At 41.3% G+C, this 12,427-nt stretch overlaps 1 protein-coding gene across 1 annotated transcript in view; it reads left to right on the forward strand.

Moving 5' to 3' along the window:
• The first annotated feature begins 2,916 nt into the window (after positions 1-2,916).
• The window catches only part of vav2 (vav 2 guanine nucleotide exchange factor), a 154,264-nt gene continuing 144,753 nt past the window's right edge, over positions 2,917-12,427 (forward strand). Inside the window, exons 1-2 of the mRNA XM_046868261.1 lie at positions 2,917-3,538; positions 3,733-4,299. Coding sequence (XP_046724217.1) covers positions 4,096-4,299 — 204 coding nt within the window. The 5' untranslated portion in view covers positions 2,917-3,538; positions 3,733-4,095. The remainder of the gene's footprint in view (positions 3,539-3,732; positions 4,300-12,427) is intronic.

A 12,427-nucleotide genomic window follows, 5' to 3' on the forward strand; every position in this document is an offset into this window, starting at 1 on the left:
AAATTGTCCACTTTTTAAAGCTGTATGCAGTAATTTACTATTATAAAGTGCATTAAGACTGGAAATGACATTCTAGAAACTTGCTCTCTAAGTCACATGACCATTTTTTCGGGGTGTCTGTAGAAGAAACAAGCTCGGCAGTGATGAATCAGTTGCCCAGCTTTAGTGACAGCTCATCATGTTGGAAGCAGAAAGCTATTGCTCATTCGAAATAAACCAGATTATTACTGGAGCAAAGCCGCTCCACCCTGCAGGGGGGCGGTCCGTCCGATCTGATTGAACATGACTCTTGTGTGTAAATCTTTCTTGCAAAAGGTCGACCAAGTGAAGCCTTTCTGCTTTACTTCTGAGGTCATGTTTGTAATTGGAGGATCAAATGGTCGCCTGGTTTGCTTTCTGCTTAACACGGATCATCTGCTTTTTCTTTTCTATGGTCTACACTTCATGAACGGGGAAAAATGGCTAGATTTTGTAAACTTTGAGCCACATTATTTACCAGCTTACCAGGAATTTCATCATCCTCATCACTTTTTTGTTTTTCTATAGTCAGCATTTTTTCCCCCTCTGAAATTTCTCATGTTTCATGCTGAATAATTCTTAAAATCATTCATTACCCCATTGCTGACCAACCCCCAAAAAAAGCACAATCACAGCACAATCATTGTTATATGTCTCTGTCTCTGCTACTAATTTCAACTTTAGGATCCTTTAGGGAACTTGGACCTGCTCCTTCCAGGGTTCCTTTCATTTATTTTTCTACACTATATACTCAAACGTATTGGGACACAAGACTTTTTCAGCCATATGTTGTTCTCCACCAAACTGCTTCCACAGAACTGGAGATTTTTTACTCTACTCTACTTATTTCACTTTACTCACACCAACACATCTCCTACACATCACAAAATATGATGTAATTAATATTATAATTAACAAATTATAATTGATATTATTAATCAAAATCACCCAAAACCATTTTTTGCGTAAAATATGTTTTTCTTTAATTATTTATTTTGAAAAAAAAGCATCAAACTCCTGTGTCATTTGGGAAAATCCCTCAACAGCAGATCATTATTATGATGTCATATAAATGCTTTGATGAAATACAGAAGGGTTTTGTTCTTTCATGTAAAACCTATTAAAGTCCTGCAGGTGTAATTATACTTATGACCTTAAGATGGCAGCAAAGGCGCATTTCATGAAAACAATCCAACAATAAAAAAAAAACCACAATATGCAGAGAACTCAATTTTGTCAGGAAAACATGTCTTTGTAAACTAACAGCGTTGTTTTCTGCTCTTATTGAAATGACCATTACAGTTCAGGGTGTATATTCTAATGATTTAGCCTGTAGGCCTGCATGTTTATGAGTTTGAGCTTTAGATTAAACCCATTTAGCTCACATTTCCAGGCAAATAGACTTATGAAAATCCAATATTAAAAATATGTCTGATAGTGGTCAGATCTGATTTGTTTCACTGTAACGATATGAACGTGTTAATGTTAAAGAGGCCTTCTAAGTCTTTGTCATGTGCAGAGGAGGGACATGGGGGTACATCAGTATGAGAATGCTGTTGATGGAGCCATCAGGAAGTAGGAAAAGAAGACCAAGGACGAGGTTTATGGATGTGGTGAGGGAAGACATGCAGGTAGTTGGTTTGAAAGAGGCAGATTTAAAGAACAGAGGGGTATGGAGACCGATTGTCCACTGTAGAGACACCTAATGTGAGAAGTCGAAAGAAGAAGAAGAAGAAGTTGTGGATTTGTCATGGAGTCTTGGCGAGTCATGTGGATAAGTACTTAGATAAGATACAGCACACTGCACAACGTAATCAAGAAGACAAAACTACACTGAATTGTGTGTCACACACTGAGGCAAGACTGAGGCACAGGATAAAGCTGATGCCCTGAAAGTTACATCTTGTCATCCGTTTATCTGTCCATCCACCCATCCATCTATCCATCCATCCTTTTAGCACAAGTGCCTAGAACCTCTCCCAGGGCACATGGTGGAGGACATCATGGATGGGTTGCCAAATCGTCACAAGGCACAATCACACACACTTACACAGCCATTTATTCCCACACTACAGACAATTTTAGCGTCAAGGATTTATGGGCTGTTCAAACCCTTTAATGTGTTCAATGTGCCAAAATATCATCCATCCATCCAGCCATCCATTCATGTATCCATCCATCCATCCATCCATCCAGCCAACCATTCATGTATCCATCCATCCATCCATCCATCCATCCATCCATCCATCCATCCATCCATTCATGTATCCATTTATCCATCCATCCATCCATCCATCCATCCATCCATCCATCCATCCATCTCTCAATTAATTTCTCTACCCATCCATTTATCCATTCATCCATCTAGCCTATGTGTCTACTATCTACCCCAGGGAACTCATTGCACATGGGGGAAGGACACAACCATTGTATGGGGTGCTAACTTATCACCATGCTCAAGCACACACACACACACACACACACACACACACACACACACACGCACACACACTATGGGCAATTTAAAAAAGGCATGTATTTTAATTGGGGAGGAAACTAGAATACCCAGAAGAAACCTTTGTTTCCCTTTAAAAATATATAAATTTTAAAAGCTTATTACTATTACAATTATAATAACAACAACAACAACAACAACAACAACAACAATAATAATAACAACAAATACATTATTTTATTCTTTATTCTTTATTCTTATTATTTTTATTAGCTTAGTATGTGTGTGTGTGTGTGTGTGTGTGTGTGTGTGTTTGTTGAGTTCTTTTGTGCGGAATAAAAAAAAAAAAAAGAAAAACTTCTCAGAACCTGCACGTTAATGAGCGCGAGCGCGGTCTCGCGCGGAAACCAGCTGCCCTCACATTCTCCTCTTTCTCCCGAGCGCGTACACGCGTACACGCACGCGCGCACACGTTTCTCTCGCGCGTTCACTCTCTGGCCCCGGTATTTTTCTCTCTCTCTATGGTTTAGTGTGTGTGTGTGTGTGTGTGTGTGTGTGTGTGTGTGTGTGTGTGAGAGAGAGAGTGAGAGAGAGAGTGTGTGTGTCTAAGAGAGCTCGGGGACGCGCGCGCGCTCGCGGCTCGGAGCGGGAGTCAGAAAAATCACAACAGCAGAAAAAGCGAACGGAGGAGGACTGAAGCGCGGGGCAAAGAAAAGAAAAGAGAAGGAAACATATACAGTATACAGGAGGAGAGAAAGAAGAAAACCGTACGGACCCCGAGGTGTTGAAAATCCGTTCAGCAGCGCGGAGCAGCGGTTTATTCCTCCCCAGTGAGTGAAGCGGACGTAAGGAGCTTCTCTTCCCCGGTCTCGGATGTGTAAGGTCGGGGTTAGCGTGGCGCGGAGAGCCGGGGATACACACTGAAGAACTGCAGGAAAGAAAGAAAGAAAGAAAAGAAGAAAGAAAGAGGGAAGAAAAGAATAAGAAATTAGCAACAGAATTACTTTGAAGGAGCTGGAGAAGAAAGCTTTGTGAGCATTAGTGTTAACTTGTTTCCTTGTGCTGGTGAGGAAAGACTGCAAACACACACACACACACACACACACACACACACAAGATGGTTTCAGCTTTTTCTGCTGTTACTTTTCTCCTTCTTCTTACGCTTCTTGGACATGCTATATGATGATTAAAACCTTTCCCCAGATGCCTGCTATCCAGTAAAGAGATTTTGTACTAAAAAAATCTGGTGTGTTCCACAGAAAGCTCTTCTTCCGGATCCCCAGGAGCTTCTCCAGACCTTCCCTGCACTTCATGTTATGATGATGATGATGATGATGAAGAAGAGGAAACTAAACTGATATGGGAATGACAGCCATTACCAGATCGAGCCTTGGAGTCTATTGAGAGATCGCGATTGAGATCTGGACTATAAAAGGAATGAGAGATCAGGAGGACATCTGAATTGTTCCTGATCACCTCTTTGTCCTGTATGGACTTCGATCCAGAACCGTGGTAACATTTGGGACGTTGTGATACGTGTTTCGTTGTCAGGGGCAGTGGCCCCCTTCGGCCAGACTGCCGTGTGATCCGTACTGAGCTTGGTTCTTCGGTTCTTCGTTGCGATGGAGGAGTGGAGACAGTGTGCCCGGTGGCTCATCGACTGCAAGGTCTTGCCCCCGAATCACCGGGTGGTTTGGCCTTCGGCTGTCGTCTTTGACCTGGCCCAGGCGCTCCGAGACGGGGTGCTCTTGTGTCAAATGCTGCACAATTTGTCACCCGGATCTGTAGACCTGAAGCAGATTAACTTCAGGCCTCAGATGTCGCAGGTAGGTCCCGATCGTCAGCGTCCAGCTGAAAACGTGGGATTAATGGGCTGTTCAAACCTTTTACTGCTGTTCATTAAGCAAAGGCTAAAACCTTAACCACTTAGCAACCACCTCCCTGGTTACTTTGACTTTTCTAGATCTGGATGTTCTCTGGGCAATTCCTTTTCATTCCCACACAAAAAAAAAAAATTCCAGGATATGAATTGGCTTCCAGGAAACATTGTCTTGTTGACCCCTTACCCTTATGTTCACACAGAGTCACTATTGGATCGGATTGTTACTTTTTGTCACTTGCAGTTGTGACGTGACCTCTCTGATTGTACAGTATGCACTGTCCAGAAAATGTAGTAGCTGTATAACATTAATAGTTAAACCCCAACGCACGAATCAGTGTGACAACCGGTTTCATCGAGCTAGCTTTAATTAGCGTATTACCCAATACACTAGCTATGTTCGCTCAAAACGTTCCACCGATCTCTGCTCCTTCCTCACACTCGTATACACGTAGAGGTAATTCAGGGTTGAGTAAAAAGTACGTTTTTGGACGGTAGGAGGAAACCGGAGAACCCAGAGCAAACCCATACAAACACACGTGAAACTTTAGTTGGAGTACCAACTAACTTGTGTGTGAGGAAGTGATGAATTGTCAGACCACGTGGACTATATACAGTTTGAACAGTTGTTTCCTTGCTTGCCAGTGTGAACTTAGGGTTAAAAAACACCAACCTGACGAAGTGCCTGGAAATGTGGTAACCTGAAATGTTTGGAATTGACGTCATTTACAGTGAAGTGATGTTGAAATTCAAGAATTAATCTCATGCATTGTGAGTGTGTGTGTGTGTGTGTGTGTGTGTGTGTGCGCGTACATGTAGTGTGGCATCTTAGATTGCTGTTGATAAGGGAATGATTGTGTGTGTGTGTGTGTGTGTGTGTGTGTTTGTGTGTTTGTGTGTGATGGGGTTGGGGTGGGGTGGAGTCCCAGTGGAAGGCGGATGCTCTGGGGGAAGCTTGGCTTTGTCAACATAAAACAAAACAAAACAAATCCAGCGCTTCTGCTTGTGGAATGCGATATCCTGCCAAGGATCTTTTGTGAAACAATGTGGAAAGAGGAATACTTTCGGAATATTTCTTTTTTTCCCCCCACACAACAATCGCAACACGAGTTTCTGCACACGTGCATGTGTACGAGAGTGAAAGCGGTTCGTTGTTCCTTGCGTTCATTTGTTTTGTTTTGTTTTGTTTTGTTTTGTTTTGTTTTGTTTTGTTTTGTTCTGCTGCTACTGTTTATGGAACTGGAAATTCCTTAACTCCACAATTCCTTTCTGTGTAATTTCAGGCAAAAAAAAAAAAAAAACAGGCCGGGGTTAAATTGATTAAATATGAAGTAGCATGCTTAATAACGCTGGAGTTGGAGTTACTATGTGTACAAGAAGTATTGAAACACCTGATTTTTCTTCAGGCCATATGTGGTTCTTTCCCAAATTGTTCCCATGAAATTTTCCCTTCACTTCAACTAGGAGACCTAAACCTGTTCTATGACAATGCCCTGGTCTACAAAACCAGATCCATAAAGATATACGTTACATGGAATAGAATGGAAGATCTCCTGCAATAGAGCTCTGATCTTCAACCTTGTTGAACACATTTGGCTTCCTCACCTCACCAACCTTTACTAATTACTTGTAGATGAACAAATCTCCACAAGCACACTCCGAAATCTAGTGGAAAATCTTCCCACACACCAATCTAGTGGTCAGGTGTCCACAAACGTTTGTCCATACGGTGTATATTGAATTGTTTTTTGGTCATACAAAAGCTCTCTGTAGATTATGATGGACTGTTCTAGAAGATGTCATGAAGGATGCGCGCTTGTATCTCGAAACACCCAAATCGAAAGAGCAAATCTGCCATTCATATGGGTTCTATTAATTCACAAACTGAGCTGACCTTTTCTGAGGAATCTCCTCAGGTCATTTTAAAATTTTGCGGTTCACATTTACGACCATGACAGACATTGACAGATTCTCCCTCACCTGGAATGATTCGCAAGTTTGCATTTAAGTCTTTTGCAATAAATGCATCCTGATTCTATCTGAAATTAGAACGTGTATATGACTTGAGCAAGCAGTGGAAGCCTGGGACTCGAAGCAGAAACATCGTGATTCATGAATGTAAAAAGGTCACCACAGGCTTCGATACGCAGCAGCGACTTTTTAACAACCTCCATAAAATCACAGCGCAGTGAACACACGTGAGCTCACTGAAGCTGGAGTCTGGAGAGTTGTCCATGACCCGGTCTAATCAACTGATGACATTTTATTCTGTATCTATCTATCTATCTATCTATCTGTCTATCTGTCTATCTGTCTGTCTGTCTGTCTGTCTGTCTGTCTGTGTACAATGTCTATCTGTTTATCTATCTGTGTCTGTCTGTCTACAATGTCTGTCTGTCTGTCTGTCTGTCTCTGTGTACAATGTCTGTTTATCTATCTGTGTCTGTCTGTCTACAATGTCCATCTGTCTGTCTGTCTGTCTGTCTGTGTACAATGTCTCTCTGTTTATCTATCTGTGTCTGTCTGTCTACAATGTCTATCTATCTATCTATCTATCTATCTATCTATCTATCTATCTATCTATCTATCTATCTATCTATCTATCTATCTATCTATCTATCTATCTATCTATCTATCTATCTATCTATGTATGATTGGCGACTCTGTCTGCGCATATGTTTATTAAAAGTATCTATTAAATCTTATGTGTTCTAAGCTCCTGTCCGTAATCTGGACTACTCAGGCAGTTATAGTTACAGGAAGGTCATATAAAGTTCATGTTAAGGTACAGTAGGTCCTAACACAATGTTAGGGAAGTGGTAGCTCAGTGGTTGGACTTCTGATCAAAAGGTCATGAAGGCAAATGCCAGCACTACTAAAATTCTATAGCAGAGCTCTTGAGAAAAGGCCCTTAACCCTCACTATTTCAGTTGTATGGAATAATTGTAAGTCTTCCTGTATAAGTGTAGTGGAAGTGGATTTGATGAATGAAGGCAAGTTTGAATTATTAATGAAAGCAATGTTGACATTTTATCCGTTTATTTGTATTTATTTATTTATTTTTATTCGGGTTGTAGCGGTACACAAAATTCACGGTTTTTAAGTCACGGTTCAGTTCATTTTTGGGTACGGTGACTAAACACGGCACACGTGTGCACCGAACCCGAAAGCCCTGTACTATAATGGTTATGTACGAATGCGTGTACCGCTACACCTAATTTTGTGAACCCGACTTGAAATTACTCAAAGTGGGATGAACCATGAATTTATTTCTTACACCAGGTGTTTTTGCGTCCCAGAACGTCTATAACTATAGCAAAGGCTTGGTGAAGCTCAGGGAAACACTACAGCCCTATGAACAGCCATAGAAGGACAATACACCAGCACACGGCTCTTGTGATGCTCAGGTGGGTGACGGACGGACTGACGGACGCTGAAGCAGTGTCATTGTCGGTATCAGGCTCTGCCAGGCTCTTGCTGTTGTAACACAGCGACTCATTGAGATGAACTTCAGTGTGCAGAGAATAAATCTCCACAGAGAGAGAACACAGAAGCTTTGTGTAGCTGTCAGTCACACCGACAAGCCGAGACGTCACTTCTTCTCTTTCGCTATAATGAGCGCCGAGGTCTTCGATTCACTATCTTATATGTGTAGGATTTGCCGAGGATTCCCTCTGCTCTCTCGAACCTCACCCTCCATGTCATTAAGAACAATTTTTCTTTTGACAACTCTTGTCAGTCGGACGGTTCAAGGGAATATTCTACATGAAAATCTCTTGGGATGGGGCACTTGTCGAATCTGCGAATACATGATATAACTGGGATAAAAAAATGTAAAAAACTATCTGAAAGGGGGATTTTTTTTGCTAACTTTTTATCTAGTATCTTTTTAAATAAAAACACTACAATTACAGCATTTGGCAGATGCCCTTATCCAGAGCGACTTATATTTTCACTCATTCATACAACTGAACAGTTATCGGGTTAATGGGCTTTACTCAGTGGCCCAGGCATGGCAGCTTGGTGTGGCTGGGATTTGAACTCATGACCTTCAAATCCATAGTTCAATGACTCTTTTAGTGCGTTTCAAATTTGTATTTCAGTTTATTCATAGACCTTCCACACCTTCCACACCATCACCTTCTGCCACTTCTGGAATGTATCCAGAAAGTCTTCAATTCGAGGCGTGTCAAGCGGCTTCTGCTATTGTTCGCGATGAGAAACTCACCTGTGAGGAGAGCTCGGTGACTGGGTGCGCACTTGTTTAGAATAGCACCAGTTGCAGAGCTCCCCATGTACACAGGAACGAAGTCTTTTGGCATTTCGGTGCTCCCTGTGACGGTGCGTGCAGTCTTGTGCTGCCATCTGTTGGTGTGTTACAAAATTAGTCTGAACTGAAAACTGAACGGTTGAGGATTGAGGGCTTTGCTCAAGGGTCCAGCAGTGGCAGCTTAGTTGTGGTGAGACTTGAACTTATGACCTTCTGATCATAAGTTCAACATCATCATCACTGCTATCACTTCCCATATGGAATATATATAATATAATATACAAGAGATCGGGATTAGATTGGAAATATAGCGGCATATTCCTTAAAGATAAGATTCGGGCTGTTTTTATAACTAGCTTTGCTTTACTACGATACAGAATAGTTGTTTGTATGATTGCGGACGGTACGAACTGGTACCGGTGCTGTCCAGAAGCACACCGGGCTCCTGATGCATATCCACGTCAAACAGATTTGCCTGAGCGTGACAGATTTCCGGCATTTCTTTTGGAATGCGCGTACGGTGTTGATGTTTTCCCTCCTATCACTTTTGGAAAGGCAGAAGTGAATGCCTGGGGCATGATTTCATGCAGCAGCTGTGTGTATGTGGGTGTGGGAGTGTGTTTGATACCTGTGTTTAGAGACTCTAGCTGTGGGGAAAACCTCTTTTTCTTTCTTCTGCTCCCCTGTCTCTGCAGGGCTTCTGGGTATATACACACACACACACACACACACACCCTTCTCCTTCCTCTTTCACTACAGCTAATTTGCTGTGTTTAGCTCGACCTCTTTTGCGTTCCGCTAGCCCCACAGGGCACACGCAGGAAGCCTGCTCGTTTAGCATAATGCTTTCGTTTTTTTTTTTTTTACAGCCTTCTAGATTCGCGAGACGGATGCGTTCATAACGCTCGTAATCTTCCCTGCAGTGAAAATCGGTTTTATTTTACAAGTCACCCGTTCTGATTTATCTGCTTTATCAAGCCACCGAATCTTCACTGTCGTCTCTCCCACAGACTCCATTCCTCCACATTCTACCCGTGTTCCTCGGGTTTGCTGAATAATGCAGGGGGATTTCAGATTTCATTTTCTATCCGATTTGCCAAAATGACAAAATCATCACACTCGTAGGCCACCGCTTTAGGATTAGGACTAAAAAGCGGATGTGGAAGAGTGCAGTCTGTTATTATGAATCAAATTGGACTTTTTCACACTTCCGGGTTTTTAGTATCGATATCTTTAGCTTTTTCTCGTTATTTTCAACTGTAAACGAATACTGAGCAATTTACCCACCCAACATACAGGTATATACAGTGAAACTGACACTTGAGTGTATTTGAGCTTATATCTGACAGCTTGGTGATTAGGGTTCAATTCAGTTCGATTCAATTCTTTTTAATCCAATTAAATTAATTTCAGTTCAGTTTAGATGAATTGAATTCAATTGAATTCAGTTTAGATAAATCCAGTTCAGTTTAGTTTAATTCAGTAAAATTCAGTTCAATTCAGTTTATATGAATTCAGTTCAATTCAATTGAATTCAGTTTAGATTAATCCAGTTCAATTTAATTTAATTCAGTTTAATTTAATTAAGTTTATATGAATTCAGTTTAATTTAATTCAGTTTATATGAATTCAGTTCAATTTAATTTAATTCAGTTCAATTTAATTTAATTAAATTTAGATTTAATTCAGTTTATATGAATTCAGTTCAATTTAACTGAATTCAGTTTAGATGAATCCAGTTCAGTACAGTTTGGTTTAATTCAGTTAAATTCAGTTCAATTCAAATTAATTTGGTTCAATTCAATTTAATTTAATTTAATTTGTATAGCGTTTTTTAACATACGTTATTTCATAGCAGCTTAACAGAAATAAAAGCATTATTGAATTTCTATGTAGACTTTCTACTGCCTGTAAGTTTATCCCTAATGAGCGAGCCAGCGGTGACTGTGGCGAAGGAAAAGCTCCCTGAGATGGCATGAGGAAGAAACCTTGAAAGGAACCAGACTCGAAAGGGAACCCGTCCTCATCTGGGTGGCACCGAATGTCCATTCATTATAGTTCCATCATTGTTGAGGCGTACTGTTCAGTGCAGAACTGTTTCAGCAAAGGTGGGATCAAAATGTCAAAATCCCGGCACCACTTAGTAGATCTTCCTGGAGAATTGGAGATTATTATAACAGCAAATGGGAGATAAATGTGGACTGGGATGCCAAAAAAGCACCCATTTTATGATCCAGTGTCCACAAACATTTGTCCATTAAAGTGCATATAATAAATATAATACTTTGGTAATGGTATATTGTGATCCCATCGCTGTAGAAGCCCTGGTTCTGATTCATGGTCAGCAGCCTTGAGAGCCACGGGTAAACAAGTATAACAAACAAGGCATCAGACAGGATGTCTAACTTTGTTTGTGTAATGTGATAATGAGGTTGCACTGATTCCATTCAGATTTGGGATTTTGAGGATGTTTTCTGACAGTCTAAGTTCCGTAATTAAACATGCTGTGTGATGTCACATCCTTGGCAGTGCATCATTTATGATGAGATACTCCGTGTTTACAAACCTTGAGTCATGTCATGTTTATTCTATTATTACAAAGCATATACAGTATATATACACACCGATCAGGCATAACATTCTGAAATCATAACATTGACAGGTAAATAACACTGATTATCTCTTCATCATGGTACCTGTTAGTCAGTGGGAGTCATTTATTAGGCAGCAAGTCAACATTTAGTCCTGAAAGTTGACGTGTTTGAAGCAGGAAAAATGGGCAATAGTGAGGATTTAAGAGTTTGACAAATTGTGACGTCTAGACGACTGGGTCAGAGCCTTTCTAAAACTGTAGCTCTTGTGGGATGTTCTGGTCTGCAGTGGTCAGTATCTATCAAATAGTGGTCCAAGGAAGGAACAGTGGTGAACCGGCGACAGGGTCGTGGGCGGCTGAGGCTCATTGATGCACGTGGGGAGCGAAGGCTGGTCCATGTTGTCCGATCTTCATGCTGTTAATACTCGACGGGTCAGGAAAAGGGGGACCAACACAATATTAGGCAGGTGGTCATAATGTTATACCTGGTTGGTGTATATGTGTGTATGTATGTATGTATGTATGTATGTAATAGCCTTGTTATAATGCTTTAATACTGAATATCGTGACTGTCGCACATTTGCTTACTCTTTCATGTTCACACTGAATCTCGGAGTGACTCCTCTTCATTACCAGAGTGCTTAGTAATCCAGACGCAGTCCCGTGCCATTTAATCTCGTTGCATGGTCCACGCCTGACCTTTAACCCGTGCAGCTGGGTGTAAACGATTTAATTTACAGCTCTCGTTAGGAGAACTTCCTGGGCTGTCCGTCATGTCAGGGCTGGGGAAAGTTAATATGATTTAGGAGAGGAGGAAATTGGTGGCGACTCAGCTATTTGAATAAAGACACTTTGTGTGTTGGAAGTAGAGACGTATGGGTGGGGGTGGGAGGCTGCCTGGAGAATGCTGCTGTTACTTGAAGTTTGCCCTGCATCAGTGGACAAGTTGGACAAGTGGATGAGCCAAGTAATTGGTTACCCTGCAGAGACATGTTCTGTGGACACCTGACTATAAGATTCGTATGTGCTTTATGAACATCCCATTCCACATTTCGTTCCTATTTGCTGTTAATTCTTGAAAGATGTTTCACTAGATTTTGTAGTGTGCTTTTGGAGATTAGTGGAGATTCATTCAGCCACAAGGGTGTTCGTAAAGTCGTGTACTGATGTAGGTGAAGGGGTGCAGTCAGCGTTCACATTCATCCTAAAGGT

The sequence above is a fragment of the Silurus meridionalis genome, chromosome 15 (genome assembly GCF_014805685.1).
Source record: "Silurus meridionalis isolate SWU-2019-XX chromosome 15, ASM1480568v1, whole genome shotgun sequence".
NCBI classification, from domain to species: Eukaryota; Metazoa; Chordata; class Actinopteri; order Siluriformes; family Siluridae; genus Silurus; species Silurus meridionalis.